General features: G+C 39.5%; 1 protein-coding gene across 2 annotated transcripts in view; it reads right to left on the reverse strand.

Annotated features, from left to right (window-relative positions):
* PI4K2B (phosphatidylinositol 4-kinase type 2 beta) overlaps nt 1-19,178 on the reverse strand; it is a 25,598-nt gene extending 6,420 nt beyond the window's left edge. For both annotated transcript variants that reach the window (XM_075708923.1, XM_075708921.1), the window contains exons 1-8: nt 18,890-19,178; nt 14,413-14,570; nt 8,935-9,135; nt 8,294-8,425; nt 6,730-6,883; nt 5,090-5,157; nt 4,485-4,584; nt 512-645 (exon numbers count right to left, since the gene is read on the reverse strand). In XM_075708923.1, coding sequence (XP_075565038.1) covers nt 512-645; nt 4,485-4,584; nt 5,090-5,157; nt 6,730-6,883; nt 8,294-8,425; nt 8,935-9,135; nt 14,413-14,570; nt 18,890-19,178 — 1,236 coding nt within the window. The remainder of the gene's footprint in view (nt 1-511; nt 646-4,484; nt 4,585-5,089; nt 5,158-6,729; nt 6,884-8,293; nt 8,426-8,934; nt 9,136-14,412; nt 14,571-18,889) is intronic.
* Between the last annotated feature and the right edge of the window lie 1,748 nt (nt 19,179-20,926).

Below are 20,926 nucleotides of genomic sequence, written 5' to 3' on the forward strand. Positions count from 1 at the left end.
ACATCAATATTGCAGCACAGTTTCAGTATCTTTAAAATAAGCTTGACTTACTTTAAACATGGTCACGATTTCAGCATCAACTTCACACAATATATATATATGTAAAATTAAGTCGATGAAAGGTATGCAGGTACTTTAAGTTACATTAAGTACATGATTTCCTCAGGTTGCTACAGGTTACCTTAAGTGTATACACACCACACAGATAGTTAAATGGAGTTTTTACACAGATTCGTGCTATAAAAGGTAACTACCCTCACTTGATTATGTGAAACTTAGATATATAAAAGGTAATTATGTTTTCAGATGAGCTGATTATTATCAATTAGCCACATTAGTGACACAGTTTCCTCTTAATTATATAAACCCTTTCTACCATGCCAGTGTTAAAGCTAAAATAGCACAGCATCACAACATACAGAACTTAAATTCATAAAAAGAAAAACTAACTGTTACATTACAGGTATTAGCTATTTCAGTAATGCCCAATTCAAAGCAGCACTTGATTCACCTTAAACAGTTCATAAAGATCTTCACAAAGATCCTGTACGAAGTTCATATCAGAAATGCGAGGAAGAACTAAGTCTCTGGTCTCCTGAGAGAAAGGAACTTTTGCTTGAGAAAGCCAAGCCCAGTGAAAGGGATCTAATGCAAAAAAACAGTACACTTAATGATTAACAACAGGCAAAAATTAAATTCTCAAGTGCTTACCACCGATACAGTACTCTGCTGCCTACTGGAAGTTCTCACCAACACATCATTTTTCACAACATTGTTACCCCATATACCTCTTTTGGCTACAGTTACAGAAGCAGCTTTACAGCTACTTAGCCTTTTTTCCAAACAGTGAAAAACGTATTTAAGTAATAAATACTTAGTTGAAGCAGTAAGTAAAAAAGGTATATAAATTAAATACTGCAAGCAACAGTAGAGGCCTTCTCCTAGTTTAGTAATGCAGTTTCCCTTGGAGTAAAATAATGGCTGCAGTCAAATAGAAATCTTTCAGATGCTTGACTCGTGCTGAAGAATTAACAAAAAAGTAGCTACTATTTTTTAATAAAATTTTTAGTTTATTAAAATGCCTTCTTTAAGCATGCTGAGAAAAACATTTTTTTCACATAATTTCTATTAAACATCTGTTTCAACTGATATTGTAAGAGTAATTAATATTACCAGATGTTAAACACCACCAAACAGTATCAGCTGCAGGAACTGAGGAATGTCACTAGCAGCAGGCCACCCGCTGAACTTCCTGACACTGCTCACAGCCCTTTGCGTCTGACAGTCCAGCAGTTTTCCACCCACCTCACAGTCTGTTTGTCCAGTTCGTGTCTCACAGCTGACTACAAGAATACTATGAGAGACCATGCAGAAGGCCTCACAAAAGTCAAGGAAAATCAGTATTCACTGCCCTCCCCTCACCCACTGAACCAGTCATCATTCAGAGCTGTCTACTCAGTCAAGCACAGTTCATCCTTGGTAAATCCATGCTCGCCTTCTTGTTCTTCATGTGCTTGAACACGGCTTCCAGGAGGATTCATTCCACAATCTTCATGGGGACTGAGGTCAGGCTGGCTACCCCATCATTCTCTGTACCCTGCATCTTGCCCTTCTTGCAGATGGACAGGATACTTACCTTCTTCTAGTCATCAGCAACCTCCCACATTACTACAGTCTTTGAAGAGTGATGAGAAAACACCCTTACAACAACATCAGCCAGCTCCCACTGTGTTTCCAATGCATCCCATCTACTCCTATGAACTTCTGTATGTGCATTTTGCGTAAGTGCTCCCTTTACTTCTGCTTTGGGTAATGATTCATTCCCAGAGGCTCTGCTTATGAGCTCTGAGACCTAAAAGCCTGAGAGCAAACCTTACAAGTGAAAACTGAGGCAACGTCAGCATTGAATAACTTGTTCTTGTTTTGACACCGTGTCCCACAGCATTGTCCTAAAGGAGCTGGCAGCTCATGGCTTAGGCAGGTGTACTCTTCACTGTGTAAAAAAAACTGGCTGGATGGCCAAGCCCAGAGAGTTGTGGTTAATGGAATTAAATCCAGTTGGTGGCCGGTCACAAGCGGTGTTCCCCAGGGCTCTGTTTTGGGGCCAGTCTTGTTTAACATCTTTATCAATGATCTGCATGAGAGGATCGAGTGCACCTTCAGTAAGTTTGCAGACGACACCAAGTTGGGTGGGAGTGTCAATCTGCTGGAGGGTAGGATGGCCCTGCAGAGGGACCTGGACAGGCTGGACCGATGGGCTGAGGCCAACTGGATGAGGTTCAACAAGGCCAAGTGCCGGGTCCTGCACTTGGGTCACAACAACCCCATGCAACGCTACAGGCTTGGGGAAGAGCAGCTGCAAAGCTGCCTGGCCAGAAAGGACCTGGGGGTGTTGGTCGACAGCCAGCTGGACATGAGCCAGCAGTGTGCCCAGGTGGCCAAGAAGGCCAACAACATCCTGGCTTCTATCAGGAATAGTGTGGCCAGCAGGAGCAGGGAGGTGATCGTGCCCCTGTACTCGACACTGGTGAGGCCGCACCTCGAACACTGTGTCCAGTTTTGGGCCCCTCAATACAAGAAAGACATTGAGGTGCTGGAGCGTGTTCAGAGAAGGGCAACAAGGCTGGTGAAGGGTCTGGAGCACAGGCCTTATGAGGAGCGGCTGAGGGAACTGGGGTTGTTTAGTCTGGAGAAGAGGAGGCTGAGGGGAGACCTTATCGCTCTCTACAACTCCCTGAAAGGAGGTTGTAGTGAGGTGGGGGTTGGTCTCTTCTCCCAAGTAGTTAGTAGTAGGAGAAGAGGAAATGGCCTGAAGCTGCGTCAGTGGTGGTTTAGATTGGATATTAGGAAAAATTTCTTCACAGAAAGAGTGGTTAAGCATTGGAACAGGCTGCCCAGAGAGGTGGTGGAGTCGCCATCCCTGGAGGTGTTAAAAAAAACCAGGCAGACATGGCACTTTGGGACATGGTTTAGTAGGCATGATGGTGTTGGGTTGACAGTTGGACTGGTGATCTTGGAGGTCCTTTCCAACCCTAGTGATTCCTACTTTTACTTTAATTAAAAAATAATCCAGCCACCAAGCCAGGAAACATGAAATTAATTATTACTCTACCCTTAATTGGTTTAGTGGTAGACTTGGTAGTGTTAGGTTAATGGCTGGACTGGGTGATGTTAAATGTCTTTTCCAACCTAAACAACTCTATGATTCTTTTTTATGACTTTTGCCTTTAGGTCCTTGCTGCAATCTTCTTCAGTCCCACTCTCACTTGTCATTTACTTAACCCTTTCTTGTTGCCCTTTATGTCCTCTACTAGGTTTACTGCAGCTGACTTTGACTTTCCAGACTCCATTCTTGCACTTATGGACAAAGCCTCTATTTTCCCAAGGGAGTCTCCATGTCCATTTTTTTTCATGTACTTTATTTTTGTGTCCCAGTTCAGTCAGGAGTTCCCTGTTCATCCATGCTGGACCAACTTCCTGCCTTTTGGATAGGCTGTTCTCTGGCTTTGAGGAGGTTATCCTGGACAATCAACCCGCTCTACCGCTCAAGAGCCTATGATTTTGCTACAAGTTAACCTTCACAGAAATGTCACACACTTGTCCAACTGCAAAAGAATTCTAAAGGATCATCCAAGTTTATTACTTTTGATACTAAAGGAAAAGATGGTCTAAAATAAGCAATAATTGCCATGTCGCTAGAACACCTGTAGAAGTGACTGTACCCAGGAGATACACAGGACAGTAACTATTGAGTATCAAGATGTCTGGGACTATACAGAGCTCTGGATGGGGTAATTAACTAGCCTTTTGACAGCAAAACTAGTTCACACTTAACTGCCATAATTACCTGATTGGCTAATAGTCCACAGAAATAATTGTAAACCCTGTTGGGCACCTCCCTCTAAACTGTTAGTCATCAGAGATGTGGTCAGAAGCAAGCTACCTTAACAGTACTATCAATTTTCAGTCTGCTCAAAAATACTAACTAAAGATTAACTTCTACAAAGTAAGCTAAAGCTGAGAACAAGTAAAAATAACATGTAACTTGCCTACTTGTTCACCTACAACAGTATCCTTTGTTTTGAAACAGAAATTTGGCCATTAGAGAGACAACTTGTATATCCTTGCACTTGAGTAACTTTCCACAATGGTTTTCTTGAAAACACACATGAGAAATGTGTTGCTAAATTTTTCCAATTCCACCATCAGTCAATTTAAATACAGTAGTATGTTTATGAATATCCATTAATTAATGTTCTTTAAAGGTGTAAGGGTAAAAAATACAAACAAGGACTAAAGCACTTATGCCATTGCAAAAATGGCATTTGTTGCTAACTTTCTGAAGAAGAACACATTATTTAAAAATTCAATACATAACTACAGCGATATTTTTTTAGTTTCTTACTACAACCACCCAAACAAAAAAATACTTATTTAGAAGTTTTTCTCCCAAAAGGAAGATGATTGAAGAATGCAATACTTACATGCCCTCCACTCATCAGGATGCTTAAAAGGAAATGCTAAACCATTGTCAATTGCAGCAATTTTAATAGTAGATTCCTTAGTTATAGTCCATTGGCTATCCTATAGAAGGAATATTTCAAAAATAAGCGATATGTATGCGCTTACAAAAATAGTGAAATACATTAAAAATACTAAATAATATACTTTTTAGCTTCACTGCTTAAAGTCAACTTAAACAATATAAAGGAGTATCCAAATGAACTCCAGTACATATAACTCTTACTCTAACACCATTAAAAGGGAGCCCTTCCCCCAAATACAAGATAAGCAGAGCACATAAGTAGCTGAAGAAATGTGCTTGAGCAACAGTGGGCAGTTTTATTATTATTATAGCCCAAGCTAGTAAAGAAAAAATACAGAACACTAAAAATAACTTCTAGCACTGTTCTATCCAGACTAGTCTAATCCAAGTAGCTTTTCCATTTATTTCACCTAGAATAATTTGCAGTTATATTTCTTGAGACCATGCACCAGGATTAAAGACATGCACTTAATCCCGTGCAAGACCAAGTTATAAAACTAAACAATTTAAAAGAATATAAGTTTCAGAGTACAATTTTCTTACCTTATCTGACAGATCGAGTCCATCATCTTGTTTTTCATACCTGACTAACCAGTTATCGTTACCTCTGTCTTTAAACAGGAAAATGCATGTCACAACATGTCATTTATAAAGAAATAATCATCTAAGATGATATACAATGACTAATATTGTAAATTGAGAATTTACCAAAGGAGTCAGGCAACACTGTTTAAAAAAGTTTTTTTCCATTACAATACATGTGTTTTAGCTTTACTGAAATGTTTGAGGCAACTCATTTACTGGAAAGATCAAAAATTTACCAAGTGTTCTTAGGTACGTATTACTGCTTTAGTTCCCCCAACTGGCTGAATATACAGCAAAATATCAAGAAAGCTAAAAGAAACTATTTTCATCCATTTTGTGCAGAAAGATTGGCTGTAGTGTGCACTTTTCCTGGGAAAAAGACTGTCAACAGCAGCAACCACCATGACAATTTTTAAGCTTGTTTTAATGCTGATGGGGAAAGGGAGGAGGCCCTCCAAAATTACATAGCGTGATGTTTGACTACATGGAGAAAACAGACTGTTCAAAGATGGAGGGGAGGAAAAACTGAAGAGCCTTTCAGAAGCTGAAAATGTCTGCACCATTCAGACAAAATTGAGACACAAAGTTTTAACAAGGTCTTTCAGATAGAGGATGACTGCGTGGATTTGTAGGTCCTTTTGTAGATTTGTAGGTGGATTTGTAGGTCCTATGATTAGAAATATTAGATGAAGGTAAAGTCATGCACATAATGAGGTTTTGCATTTTGAGTATTTCCCTTACAATTTTCAGAACATCACAGGACACACTAATTGTTTGGAAACACTGGGATCTATTTGATAAAGCTGACAGACCATAGCAGCTAGAAAGTATTATGTTCTTGTGAAACTTTCTTCTTTTAGTTTGTTCCTAAAAAGCCACAGGTTAGAGTGACTTATCTTCAGCTGGATTCCTTTCTAATAAGTGAATTTAAGAAAAGGAAAATGAACTAGCGCTGGTATGTCTGAAGAAGAGTAACAATGCCCACCTCTGACAAAGCAGCAAAGGAAGTATTTTAAATATAAAACTGCCTTTGGATTCTTGAGGAAATAAATCACCTACACAGTCAACAGAAGAATTCCGTTTCACTTTCTGACTGAAAGAAACAAGAATGCAGGAGAACCAAGATATACATCGCAGTTGTACTTCAGTGCCTAGTCACAGTGAATGTGAACTATTGTGCACTGATGCGAAACTGTACTGTTATCAGCTCCGGCTTAGCATAAAAGAAATGGTAGTCCTGGCTTTTCCTAAGTTCCTGAAACCCCACCATCCCTTATCCTAATCAGGGGAAACAGACAGTTAATAGCCTACTGACAGAATTAAAGCATAAATGAAAGTATTTGTTCTTGAATTCTTACATTGCTTAAAAATACCAAGTAACAGCCAAAAAGGGTTGTTTGGATTTTGTCATATTGCAATATTTAATGTTTGAATCCAAAGTAGTTTTTCTTAAAGTTTAAAATGCAACTTTCTGGCCTTCAACTGTGAGAAAAGCATCTGAAATGCATTAAAAGCCTTCAGCAGCAGCTTTCAGCCAGCACTGCTTACCATTTCTGCCTCACAAAAGTAGATAGATACCAAGAGACACTAACAAATACCTGTATTTCTGATGACATAATCCAAGATAACCAATCTTTCAAACTGTGACTGAAATTCTTTCCTTGTGTTCTCAGGTAAAGGATCAGTTTCAAACTTCCTGAGCCAGTAGTCAGCTTCCTTATATCCTTCAACAAACAGCTGGAAGGAGCCAACCTAAAACATTAAGGAATGACATTTGGAAAATGCACTTGGGTAGGTCACATAACTAACCTTACCATGAACAGAAAAACCGATTACATACCTTCAAAGTTCAGAACACAGGAATGACATTATAAAAAGAAAAAAGACTACTAAGTGGTTTCTCTTTCATTCCTAAGTTCTAAAAAAAGTAAGACTCAAATCATGAGGGTTTTTTCTGGGTTTTTTTGGTGGTTTGGTGTTTTGTTTTGTTTTTTTTTTTTCTTTAAATATTTGATTAAGCACTCACTGAGTTTACCAGGAATAAAATGTAGCCAGACAGCTCAACATAAATGAACACTCAGTATTATGAGTGATATTTGAAACAAAGAGAAAAAAATAACGTCTATTCTCTTTTTCATTGGAAACACTTGATTCAATAGTTCATAGGAAACTCACTAAAAATTGCAGGAGAAAAGTCTTCCTCTCTGAAATGCTTTTATGTTTCACTGATGAAAACAGCAGCATTAACCATTTTTTCAAGACAGACACTTTTTGCATGAAAATGGCTAGAATATATTTCCCAAAAGAGTCCAAGAAAGAAAACTACAGATAGCATAGGCTCCATATGTGTGCGCAACAGGAAAGGTGCTCAAGATGAAAATTCGAGAAGTAAAATGCAGATAGATGCACACATGCAGAGACATGGATAAACAGATAGCATGTGGAATAACCATGCTAATACAAGGTTGTGTAATGTATGTCACATGGACTAAAACTGCTGGGAACTGACACAAGTGGATTACCCAAAACACATAACCTCTGTTTTAAAAGCTTAGGAGTAGAACACTGTGGTGATATTTTGGGGATACAATAAGGCTCATTAGGCAAGAAGGATGGGAGGTTTTAGTCAGTGGAGTACTGCACACAAGATGAAAGGAAGGTAGGATGAACACAACAATAGGACACCTACAAGAATAAAAACAAACAATAGGAAGCGGGGCGGGGGGGGGGGGGGGGAAGACTTAGAAAAAATGAAAGAACTAGATAAACTGCAGGGGAGAAACAATTAGACAATATAAAAACATGACACTGAAGGGAAATGCACTAAACAGTCAAGAAAAAAAAAAAAAAAACAAACCAAAAACCAGTGAGAGATGTACAACATTTTAACGTTGCCCCTCCAGCAGAAAGGTAAACCACAGACTGATATAAAAAGTGGTGAGATTATTAACATAGTTCAAATGAAGGAATGATGTAACAGTCTATAAATTTTATGTAGAAACAGTCATATTTATCAGTCATTCAGAGATAGTTTTCAACAAGCAACAAGGTTTTTCTTCTACTGTTGAAGTTGCCTATAAGTATTCTTTTTTTTTTTTCTAAAAAATTTAAAATGTTGTATAAGAATCAAGAAATGCACAAGTCACTTATTTTTCATCTTACCTTAGGAGGTAGTCCAATTCGATTAAATTTTTTAGCAACTTTTGGCACTTTCTCTAAAGCATATTTTTTTCCTCTTGACTTTGCACGGTCTATTGCACTGTAATTAAAGGTCTCACTGACAAGCCAGACAACCTTAAATATGAAAGTTAAAAACACAGCTCAGAATTCCTTATTTCAATTATAAATTTACAGTAATTTTTACACTTAGTTGTCAAAAAAGCAAAAAAGAAGCATCAGGCATTTCCAACAGACAAATTTTATATGAAAAGGTGAATATTTGCTATTTTACATCTCAAACAAAAACGTGGTAAAAGACTTAAGTGGGATTCTTTATATGCTGCTTTTTGCAATTCTGATGGATCTCACCAAAACATGAGGCACAAAAGTGTCAGAAAATGCTAGAAATTGAAGTGGTTCCAAAGAAGAGATTAAATTCAGTTTGCAAACTTATCCTTTAAAACAAAAATCACAGACACTATTTCTACACCAAGCCACTGTGCCTTTGGACTTGCAACAATTTATAAATGACTTGGGGATAATGCATGATATACAAGCATGTCTCCACAACTACAGTCCAGAGACTGACAAATCTGTCACTATATATTTTTTGCATTCAATCATTTATGTATTTTAACTTTTACCTTAGTTTTAGGTACAACTCCTAGCCCCAGCTTGTCATCCACAAGATAGGCACCAGCTTCAGAGAGGTATCCCTGATTTGGAACGAGGCAGCCTCTGCCAAAGCAGCAAGGACAACAAACTTTGTGAAAATATTTGGTCCATTTTGGATTTAGATGTCCATAAGGCTCTTCAGATTTTGGTTTGAACACTCCAATAATTTTCTAGGATAAGTAATATAAAATTACAGTATGAATATTTTTAGTTGCAAAAGATTAACTAGTACTTTCAAGTAACTAATTTTCAAAATCATTTTAGATGCTATACATTGCATTTTACAGTTGCTCTTTTTAGATTATGAAATAATAAACAAAAATGGTATTCCAAATAAATTTATCATCAAATGCTAGTCTAGAAGTAGTACAAATTCAAAATAAGCTCTTCATAAGAAAAAATCAAAACCAGCTAACATTTACTAGTTTTTCAAAATTAGAGGACTGCATTTTATAATATTTTTTTATATATATTCTAAGTTTTTTAAAAAGGAGGTTTTAAAAGTAGTTTTAAAGCCAATTTTCAGCCCACCAATTAATTCATTGACAAGATATCTCAGACAAACATATAATGGTTCCAGGAAAGTGACAAACATAGAATCCTAATAACCAAATGTTACTTTTTCTCTTTTATATCTATTTTATTTATTGCTTTAAGTTAGAATGGATCAAAGTGTCCTGCATTCTGCAATTCCAGAGTGGCATCATTTACCACTGCTGTAGATTCCTCAACTCAAAGCTGACAATGGTTCACGCTATCAGCCACCATTTACATTGGAGATATGTAGTAAAGCTTAAAATTACTCAGAGTACTGTGTCCAATTTTGGACACTATGCTTCAAGAAATCTGTTAACAAACTGGAGAAAGTTGAAAAAACAATGAGAATAAGCACAAGAAATGTGAATAATGAAAGACTGTATGAACAGGGACTGTTTAGCCTAAGAGAGAATGGGGCACACTATGTAACAGGTTGCTACAGAGAAAAAAGGAACAACACATTTACTGTTAACGAGCCAAGAAATGATAGGCTTAAATCCCAGCAGAGAAGTTGCAAAGAAAAAACCCTTTTGAACCTTAAGAGTGGCTCAAGACTGGAACAGACTGCCAGGTTGTGGAGTCTCCCGAAACAGATTGCCACTGACACCAGATTAGTTAGACATTCATCAGGAGTCATGTTAGGACGATCCCGCTCCACAACGCAGGCATTAGATAGATGATTTCTCAAGGTGCCTCCTACACGTGATTCTATATTTGTTAACCTCAAACCACAAGATTATTACCACACTAAAATATATAACCTTCCAATTGTCTGTGATAGACTTTAGCCTAGTGCATAAAGTCCATATAATGACTCTTCTATAGCTCAAATGAAATGCTGTATCTTCATTCCTTCTCACAGGACCATGGTAAGTAAATCAAACTCTTATCTAATAAATATTTAAGAACAACTCTTTAAGAAGCATTTTCACATATTAGTACTTTCCTGAATTTTTATCAAAAAAAGTTAGTATCTCAATAAGCTAAACACTGCCTGTTGTTGCACCACCACTCATAGCTGATTTGTACTCTTAAGTCATGAACAAGTTGGCTGGCAGTCAGAAACTAGCATTCTGCTTCAGTAACTGCTGATTCAACTAGATTAGGGAGAGGACCTGACTAGTTGTTCTAGCTTCCAGAGACTTTTCACCCACTTTGTCCAAGACAATCTAACTAGTCCAAGATTGTCCAAGACAAACTAACCGCAGAGAATAGAGTTCATTCAGTTGTAAACAGAGTACACAAGACACCAGGCATTAGTAGCATCACCTGTCTTGCCCATCTATTTTGTTTCATTCCCATCAACTACCAGGAGAAATAAATCATGAAATATCACTATTTGCATTCAACCTATAAAATAAGTTTCCTACCAACATGGGCAGGAAACAAACTGACAAAAATTCTCTTGTTTTCATCATGCTATTATCTGTGATTCTAAGGTTATATTCAAAATCATAAGCAAATTCTATCCAACGGCACAGACACAATTCAATTTAGACCTATAAAAAATGTTACACTTACAATAAATATTGCATGCAACATGAAAGGCTGGGATGTTCTCTGAACACTTTTTTTTTTTTTAAATCACAACATTTTGGAAACTGAATTTACTTTGTATACTGGTTTAGTCAAAACTCTGATGTTAGGTTTAGAATTGTTAAGTTGTTATTTAATTTTTTTCCTATTGAATCACACGTACACCTGCTCAGAACAAAGCTAGCAGCTTTTCATTTCCCAGAAATGTAGTGGTGTATTTGGTAGTATATGAAAAGCCGTTAATCATCTCTTTTCTGAATCGCTCTTTGGATAATACTTCCTATAAATTGCCCATTTTAAATATGAGCATAGCTCATTCCATTACTTGCCTGGACCATATGGTGCTACGCTACCAAATCTAGATATGGTTTTCAAGGTTTCACTGAAGTCAGAACCTTGCTAAATTTTGCAGAGCCACTGATGTTGAGGACCAGAGTAGAACCAGAAAGCTCAATATGTAGACAACCTACCAAGGCCAGTCTTAATGTTGCAAGTCAAAATTAATTTCTAGACTAACTCCATTGGCATTACCAACTAGCCAATAGCTAAACTGTTAAAAACATGTTGCAGAACAGTTTGTAACAGACACATCATCTTTTACTCTATTGGTTACACAATGAACAACAAATGTAGAAATATTCAACACTTCAGCAATAGCGCTGCTTAGGTACTCAACTGCTTCACATCAGTACACAAGTATGTCAATAAACGCAAAAAGTTCATAATTTTAGTTAGGCAATTTTACTTTTATCTTCCATATAGACCCAAATCAGTGAATAAGATGACCTAATGGAAACGGACTATTTTGCCTGTAACTTGGTATTAGTGTGGGAAACACTTCAGAAGCTGACCAGTAAGAAGACTTAGCATGTCTTTAATAAGCTCTTTCCCAGCATAAGGAAGAGGAGATTACTCAAGAACAGGACAAAGCAAGTCACAAAACTGGTCTGAACGAGAATGATGCAATACTCTTGTCAAACAGGATGTGAAATCCATTCTCCAAATGGGAGTAGCGCTACTGTCAAAATGAAGTTTTATCAGACCTTTAATATGGATAACAAAATTGGATAAGCTCTAAGTTTAGTGCAAAGAATAAAAGCAAAATTGAAAGTCAGCTAGGAACTCAGTATCATTATTCTCACAGTTCCATGTTGGCAAATACTTTCATATTTTGCAATGAAATTTTTCTGTCCCACATAATAAAATTGGTGGGTTTTCAGTCTTTGTTTCTCCCAAATACTTACATTCAAATCAAGGACCTGCATGAAGGAGGAGGGCAAGTCACTACTAGGAACTTAACTAGGAACAAAAACAACACTTCGCTGCAAAACAGAAGTAAAACCAACAAGAAAATCACCACGTAAGAAACAGGGAAATAAGGTTCTCCATCCAAAATACTACGATTACAAAAATGATGTGCAAGTACTCTCTCATTAGCTCCAGAGCACAGTGAGTCTCTCAGGCAACTGCTAGTCACCAAAAAAATGCAAAATCAGTCTGGAGAGGCTTCAGACAAAACAGATTTGCACATATGGAAATCCAGAACAAGTATGACTCTTTTTCAAGTAATTTCCCTACTAACTAACTTTCTAAAAATAAAAAAAATCTCAATTGCACAGCGTTAAGAAAAACTCCAAAAAACACTTAACCAGTTTTAAAGCATTTTTAGCATCACACTGTTGAATACTCTTCAGACACATCATGCATTGAATTTTTGAAAAAGTATTGATTTAAACCAGCATTTGGTTACTTACTCAGATTCTTTCCTATTGCATATCAAATAAGATATAACCCTAATTCAAAATACCTCTTTAGAACCAGTATAAAGTTTGAATATGTATATATAAGCATACAACCTGAAAACCTACACAGACCTAAACTACTGAAGTAGGGAAGTGACCTGAAGTTTAAAAAGTCTGCTGAAACTTTGAAGAGGTTTTCATATTAACAGCATTGTACGTGACAGCAAGAATCCCACAAAGTGATTAGAGAAAGAATTTTTTTCTTCCTTCCAGTTTCAAAAAGAGAGAGACCCTCCTCCCCAACCTGCTTTGGCCCTCCTCCACCAAAATGAAGGGGGTCATTACTAACAAATGTTCCTGGAACACCGAGTATGAACTGCAATGTGCAGTTCTTAGAACATTTTGAAGGGGTAGTTCTGCCCTTTTCATCTTAGAAATAAATTTATAAATTCATATATTTATTTGTATTAAGTCAGGTAACTATTGTAAAAATCGCTCATTCAATAAAGTGTAAAAACTATCACCAGAAAAGTGGCATTAAAACAAACCAAAACATCTATGAAAATCAAATGGCAGAACAGAAACATATTCTGTAATGACCAATATGAATAAAAGCTAAGCAAAAAAAAAAAAAACACTTCCTAAACAAATAGGAAATGACCATTTTGGGAATATGGTCTGAAAACCTAGGCACTTAAAGTGTTACACTTTCCATGTCCAACACAACTGGGATCTGTGGGATTAATGAACACCTACACCTACCCTAGACCAGAAGACTGCTGGTTGAGCTTAAAATAAAATCAGGTATGACAAATCAATAAAGAGGACTCTCGACTCTCACACCTTTTTTGGAAATGGTCAGTAAGCAGACAAAGTATTTCTGATTTAAAGAAAACAATGTGAAAAGTATGTCTGAAACATAACTTTCTCTTACTAAATAATGCTAACCAAATGTTACTTTTCAAGCAAGAGATTCAGCTAACTGTTACTTCTCCGTCTCAAAATAACCTTAGGACACCTCTCCGATGATCACTATTCAAGGTACCATTTACCACTAAGGGAGGGAAAACCCAAATCTTCCAAGTAAAGATTCAGCAGACAAGTACAAGTAAAAAGGTAGATTTGTTTATATCACCCTTCTTGCCCACCTACCAATCACATAGGAGGAAGGAGACGTGACCTAAATAAAATACTACCTAAAAAGAAAAGAGATAAAAATATAGGAGGCTTGGCTAAAGAAACCTGAACCGTACCCAAATCAGAAGCTCAGTTGTGTCAAAAATCAATTAAAACATACAAAGAACAAAATGCTAGATTCTGCACAAAGGAATCCCTGAATTCTTTTCAGATGTTAAAAGAGGCCCTTTTACTTTCTCCTTATTTCTTTGGTGCAGATCATTCAAAGCATGGTAAAACTGCAACAGAGAAATAATAGTTATTTTGGCTTAGCTTATGCTGCAAGACATAATTAGAAATCCAAACATTACTTGCATTGATTTTTCCAACAGATTTTGGCATACCATAAATGATTAAACAACTTATTTAAATGAATTCCCATTTAAATAGAATTTTTAAATTTCCATTTTAAACTCATTGCTGATAGTGTCTCTGACTCTGCAGTAACGTGCTCACCCCTTTTGGATCCTTGGCAAAGTAACTCCCACTGGATCCTTGAGAGATTCTTTCTGGAAAAACTCCACACTCTATAGCTTGTTCTGCTCTCAGAATAATTTCTGCAAATTCTGGGTCATCTAAAAATATATTCATATCAGCAGTATGGCCTGTATGCCCTGCAAAATAAGAAAACAAGCAATCTTAAGTGTAATTTGTACTACAAATTAACAACAACATAAGTAAACACACTGAAAAGCTAACAGCCTTCCCTGCTAATGCCCATTCAATAGCAGGCTGAAAAATCTGGTCCATTAAATCAGTGCAAGTTTTCCCACTGGTTTACCCATGTCTACTCAACCTGTTGTTTCAAGTGAATCAGCTGAATCTGCAACAACTCATTTGAGACTACCACTGCAAAGTGTTTACACTTTTCAAGGATGTTTTTTTATTTTTATTTACATAAGGAAGCCTGTAAGAAAAAAATCCCTTCAAAATCATATCTGGGGGAAAAAAAAAAGTATACATTTTTATTAAGATTTTTTTGTCCTTTTGTAGGGAAAGCTACCTGAAAGTAAACTGTCCATTACCCACTATTAGAATCGTATCACAGGATTCATTTAACAGCTTGGCTAACATGTTCATTATGTGCTAAGTCACAACACCACCATGCACAAAAACAATCCGTTACATGTAACACTGACAAGTGGCATCAATACCTCAGTGAAGTACTGCATGTCGTCACCATTCCAACATTAAAACACTATCAACTACTTGTAGAATTTCTTTGCATACCAACCAAAATATCAGCTCTCTGCAGGCATTTACGCACACTCTATGCAAACAATTAGAAAGATAACTAGAAAAGAAGTTGCCAGGATTCAATACTTCTATTGCTCTTTAAACTTTTTCAAATAATTTCTCTGCAAGTTCCGAAACTTCAGATTTCTGTACCTTGCTTTTCAGGCTAGGATTATTCCACATTCTTACTGAGTGCATTTTAATGGGTCTTCTGTGCGTTAGAGCTCATTTCTGCATTAAGAAACAGCTACATTATTCTAAATGAAACATTCACAGATAAAGTTCCCGTGTTCCCATTTCAGCACTTGAAGAAATGTGAGATAAAATAAAACACATACATTCTTCTGGAATGACAACTGACACAGAATCCATCCAGAAAAGACACTCCTAAACAGTCTGTTGATAGCCAAATAAAAAATAAATAACAAAAGTCACTCTTGATGTTTTGGAACACCTTTTGTAGCACAGGACATTCTTTGAAGTTTTCTAGAACATTACCACTTGCTTGCATGAACCACTTACAAATGATAACATGGCTTCCAAACAAAAACAACTAAAAAGCATAAAACACAGAAAAACCTCAGTATCAGTTTGCAACAGGATGAGAAGGCTTAAAACTAATAACAGCTCATACTTAAGGATCAACAACTACAACCCACTGGATTAGAATCTGTTAGGCTACTTGACCAACACTCCGGCAATAAACTACAGTTTAACTTTAAGACTTTTATTGGGACTGTCAGGGACAATCAATAAATTGCATTTCATAGAGTCAGCCACCAAGAGAGAAGGAAAGGATTCTAACATTTCCCTGTCAAAGTACTTAAGTGAGTTAGGGAAATAAGCCAAAAAACCCACAACACACTTATTTTTATGGAAAAAGTCACTTTGAATCATTGGTTCTTATTCTATATTCAAGCCTCAACTATCTCAATATGAGAAACATCACATCATACAGCTGAGCTGCAACTACTACATATTTTTGTTAGCGAAAGCAAAATCAGAGTTGTGCTGTTGTACTGTTACCAAACGAAATGCAACAGCCATATTAAGTTCCTCTGCACATTAATCTTCCAGAGGACCTACAGATGAACTTTCTATCACAGGGATTGAAGTTGTCTACACAGAAGACAGCTTTCTCAGAGGTCAGGTTTTAATTCCTGTGCATTCATTCCAGAATCTAAAGCCATAAGAAGTCTCACTGTCTTGAGGAAATTCTTCAGCCATGTCTCTTCTAACATAAAAGATAACTGCAGGAAAAATATATTCAATTAAAAATCAAATTAAAAACAAATCACATTATGCTGTATACTCAAGGAAGAAGAGAAGAATAATTTTTGAAACTCGTGATTTGTTCATTATTGCTACTGTGCTACTAGAAAGCCTTCTGTTAGCACAGTGATGTGGCCATACAAAAACATATGGGCTGAAAACAAGGAAACTGGCAGCTTTAAGAAGTTTCCTTTTGGTTTATCAACACTCTCCATATGAAAATAAGCCATTTCAATTGAAGCTAGTATTTGCTGAATGTGGCAGGGTTTTCTGAGTTGGTTTCTTCTTCAAAAATAATTTTAATGAAGTTTGCCACTGTGAAAGCATGTTATGGTCACAACTTACTCCCAGTATAGTCTCTAAACTTAGAATTCTAACTAATCAAGGTTTTTTCTTGCAACCACTCTTGAAAACTACTCTTCTCATTAAACTCCCACTCAGGGGACCAGGGCTCACACACACACAGTCTAACTACCAAGGTCAATAAATTTTTTCAAATTAATTTGGACAAGGCCTAAGACTGTGAAGCTGCTATACTTGAATGATGAGGATGCACCAAAGAAGACACGAATGCTATCATCCACACATATACCTCAACCTGTTCTTCCATCAAGTTAACATGCCATAAGCTAAACTATACACTTTGTAAGAGTAACACTTATGAACTCCTTCAACACTAAACTAGCTTTACACTATTTTAACACCAACGTAATTATAGGTAGTCCCTTCAATCAATTCCATCTTTTTCTATACAGTCTCATATTCTGACCATAATTCCATTATGAAAACACTCTCCGTGTTGCAATAACATGCACGAATAACATCTGTTGCATGTTTGTTACACCTGACATGCCAAACAATCCTGTACGTTCAAGCAACAGACATACAGAAAAGGTAAGGACAAGGAAACAACGGCAGGAGATGGGATACCGCAATGACAGTTCTGAGGTTTTCTTACATACTCTTGGGGCAGATCCCAAGTAGTACTCTGGATTCACCATCCTAACTGCCCCAGCGGTGCAAGGCCCACGGCTCTGTCTCCACTCTGAAGCATTAACTACTATGTTTTGCTAGAAGCACTGTCTCATTAACCCATCTTAAGTCTTATGGGAACAAGACAGGAGAACTCTAACGTTTTAATGGCATGTTCACATTTACAGGTCTGGTCTACACTTGGGACCACTGGTTAAAAGATAAGATTTTTTTTTTTTTCTTACGGTTAAACACAGTACACTAGCAAAAGCTCTCTACAGCTACTAAAAAAAAGCTACTAGCATAACTCCTTTTGCTCAAATTGATGGGGTTTTTGTTTGGATCTTTTTTAATGTGCCCTTGTTCCAAAATGAACAATTTTTACCAGTCTCTGGCAAGAAATCCGATGGCATAATTACAACAGCAAACACTATTAAGTGATAGAAGTCCACAGATTTCCATCAGCAAACCTTTCCTAGACGTACATCTATTTACAAAGTTTCACAGAATCAGAAAGTTTGAAAGTCTAAAGAAAAATGTAAAGCAGTAAGTATTGTGTAGTTTATCATCTCACCTGTATATTTAGAATTAAGGCAATGGCCACACTTATGATTTTTTTCAAACTCATAACTAAGTTCTCGCATTTCTGAATTTTCACATCACATTTCTTTCTCTCTTCAGGACTGAGTTTCAAAACATGAAAAGCAGATAAATTTTTATGAAACCCAAAAATACAACAGAAGACTCCATATCTAGAACTCCTAACACATGCGATGGTACGAAGAAGTGAAGAGATGATTGGAGCAAAGAACGGAAACAGAGCAAAATTTTTTAACAGATGGGGGTCACAGGCAAGTAATTGCTGGAATAGGCGAGACAAATAGAAAACTTGACGGAGTTCGCCAAGTGTTTGGGAAGCAGCAGCCAGTTCCACCACGGAACACCGTCTGTAAAACGTGCGGAACCAGAAGTTTTAAAAAATACGAGAGAAACAAAGCAAAGCCCAACGAAACAGAAGACAGAGGACACGGAGAACAGTGAAGACGTCTACATGAAGATGTAAAAGCGTTCGCGCGGCCCTGCACACGAAGACAGCATTTGAATTTCGAGCCATTCGCAGCACTTTCCCTCAAAGGCTCTTAGTCAGCGAGCCCGTATGCCGAGTAAGGGCACGGCGATACGATCGCCTCCCGATACGAGCTCGCAATAAGCTCCCCGCGAGGCTGGGACACCGCAGGGAGGCATCGGCCGTGGCACACCAAGCGTACTTTAGTCCCTACGGGTATTCCCAGCCCCGCTGGCAGGACAGGGCCGGGCAGGCGCCACCTCTGCCCCCGCGACAGCCGGGCAGCCCTCCCCGGCACAGCCGCCCTGCCCCTCGCCGCGCCGGCAGCCCCCCGCAGCCCCCCTCCGCCTCCGCCTCGGCCGCGCCCGGCGGCGGCCAGGGCCGTACCTGCGGCAGCGCGGGGCTCCTTCTCCCAGGCGGCGCCCGCTCGGCGCCCGCGGCCGGTGCCCGACGCCCGCAGGAGGGGCTCGTCCTCACCATCCCCCTCGGGCCCCGAGGCCTCCTCACCCTCCTCCTCCTCCTCCTCCGCGAGCCCCAGCTCCCCACACAGCCTCACAGCCCCGCCGGGGGCGGCTTTCAGCGCCGGCGGCCCCCGCCAGGGCGGCCCTCCCTGAGGCGCCGGCTCCGCGAGGAGCAGCAGCCGCTCATCGGGCGCCTCAGCGCCCGGCTCCGCCATGGGCGGCCGCGGCCGGGGGCTGAGCGCGCGCGGGCTCGGGCCCCTCTGCCGCTGCCCACCGCGCCCGCGGCCCCGGCTCCGCCGGCGGCCCTGCGCATGCGCGCGCCACCGGCACCCCGCCCCCGCCGCCTGCCTTAAAGGGGCCGCGGCCCCGCGCCGCGCCGGGCGGTGTGGGCATCCCCAGGGCGGGCGCTGTGTCCGGGCAGCAGCCGGCGGCGGGCTTGGGAGGGGGTCGGTGCGGGCTCCGAAGCCTTCCCCAGGCCAGCTACGGGCCGCGGGGGCTAGTACATCCCTCCGCGGGGAGCTCGCGCCTCGCGGCAAAAGCTTTCCGGGGCCGTGGGGGCTTTGCCCCGGGGGGGTCGGCCGGGGGATCCCGCCGGCCCCGGCCCCGGGCGCGGCGCTCGGCGGGTGTGAGGCTGCAGGCAAAGACCGCCCGAGAGTGGCGTGGTGCGCTCAGCCTTCCTCCGGGACATCGGGGCCAGGGGCCTCCACCCGTGCGCTATTTCCCCTGCTCGTCCTGCACCAGGAACACCCCCCAACCTTCCTTGACCGCCGCCTCTGAAGCTGGCTTGGCTCCGGGCCAGAACTTTCCACCAGCCAGCTGCTCTCCTTCCCCGCACTTCAAAAGACATCGCTCTACACCATCACGGTAATCTCCAAAAGCAAGCCTAAAACCAATGTCAGTGACAACAACACGCGTATGTTGTCATCATTTCCACGTTCCCGCAACCATCCTTGCGGAAGAAAGAGAACCCAACTATAACCCCAACGCCCCGCATCAGGCTCTCACATGGATGCCATCTCCCCCACCGCCCTATGGAAGAGGGGTTCTCCTCAGTGCGGTACTCAAAGATTTTGGTGAAATATTGGAGAAAGACACACCCATAGAGCGCTTGTATAGAACTGGGATTCCGGATTACGCCGGAAGCAAATCAGTTCTCAGCTAAAATAGGAACTGCGTGTATTTATTATACATTATTCTCGTAATTATTCATGATGTAAGGACTCATTCTGTACGCTATCTGGATTACAGAAAGAAAATTACTTTGCATGGTTGCTGACAAAATGAAACCTTACCGAAATGCTTGACTTGTGTTTGTTTTGCCTCGGGTTACCTGTCAGCTGGTGGACTTTGGAACTGAGTGTCATTTACTTATGTAACTATTGATATCTGTAACACTTGATAAAATCTGTTCACACTGGCATTTCTGTTTCCATTCCTTTCTATTAAAAGTGAACATACTCAGTCAACTGTCACTCCAGCCAAATAGCTGTTTTATGTCTAGTAAACAAGTATATGAAAGTTACAGCAACTGGATGTAATTTTCTGTACAGAAAATCATACCAGTTTAAATTTCTGTGTGAAGCAAACAAAAAGATCAGACCAAAATGGGAGAAGCCTGCCATTTTGCCCAGCAGACCATCAAAGGAAGACTGCATCTCCCTTTAGCTACATCAGTTATGAGTGGGTCGCAGCTGTTGCAATGCCTTCTGTTAAACAGTTCATCCATGGGTTTCTAAAAAGTTTGAAAGTTCTTTCTTTTGAATAAACTAAGCAATAACTTATTTATTCTGGTTTAGGGATCCATCTACACATGCTAGTGTACATCTAAACACAGTTAGCTGTTAGTTTTCATCTTCCACTGCAATGAGAATTCTGTAACTTGCTCACAGGTCTTGCTCTAACGAAGCCTTTACATTGCCTCAATCTTCAGTAGTGCAGAGTTCAAACACTGTGACAGCTCATA

Source organism: Pelecanus crispus, chromosome 4 (genome assembly GCF_030463565.1).
Source record: "Pelecanus crispus isolate bPelCri1 chromosome 4, bPelCri1.pri, whole genome shotgun sequence".
Lineage (NCBI taxonomy): Eukaryota > Metazoa > Chordata > Aves > Pelecaniformes > Pelecanidae > Pelecanus > Pelecanus crispus.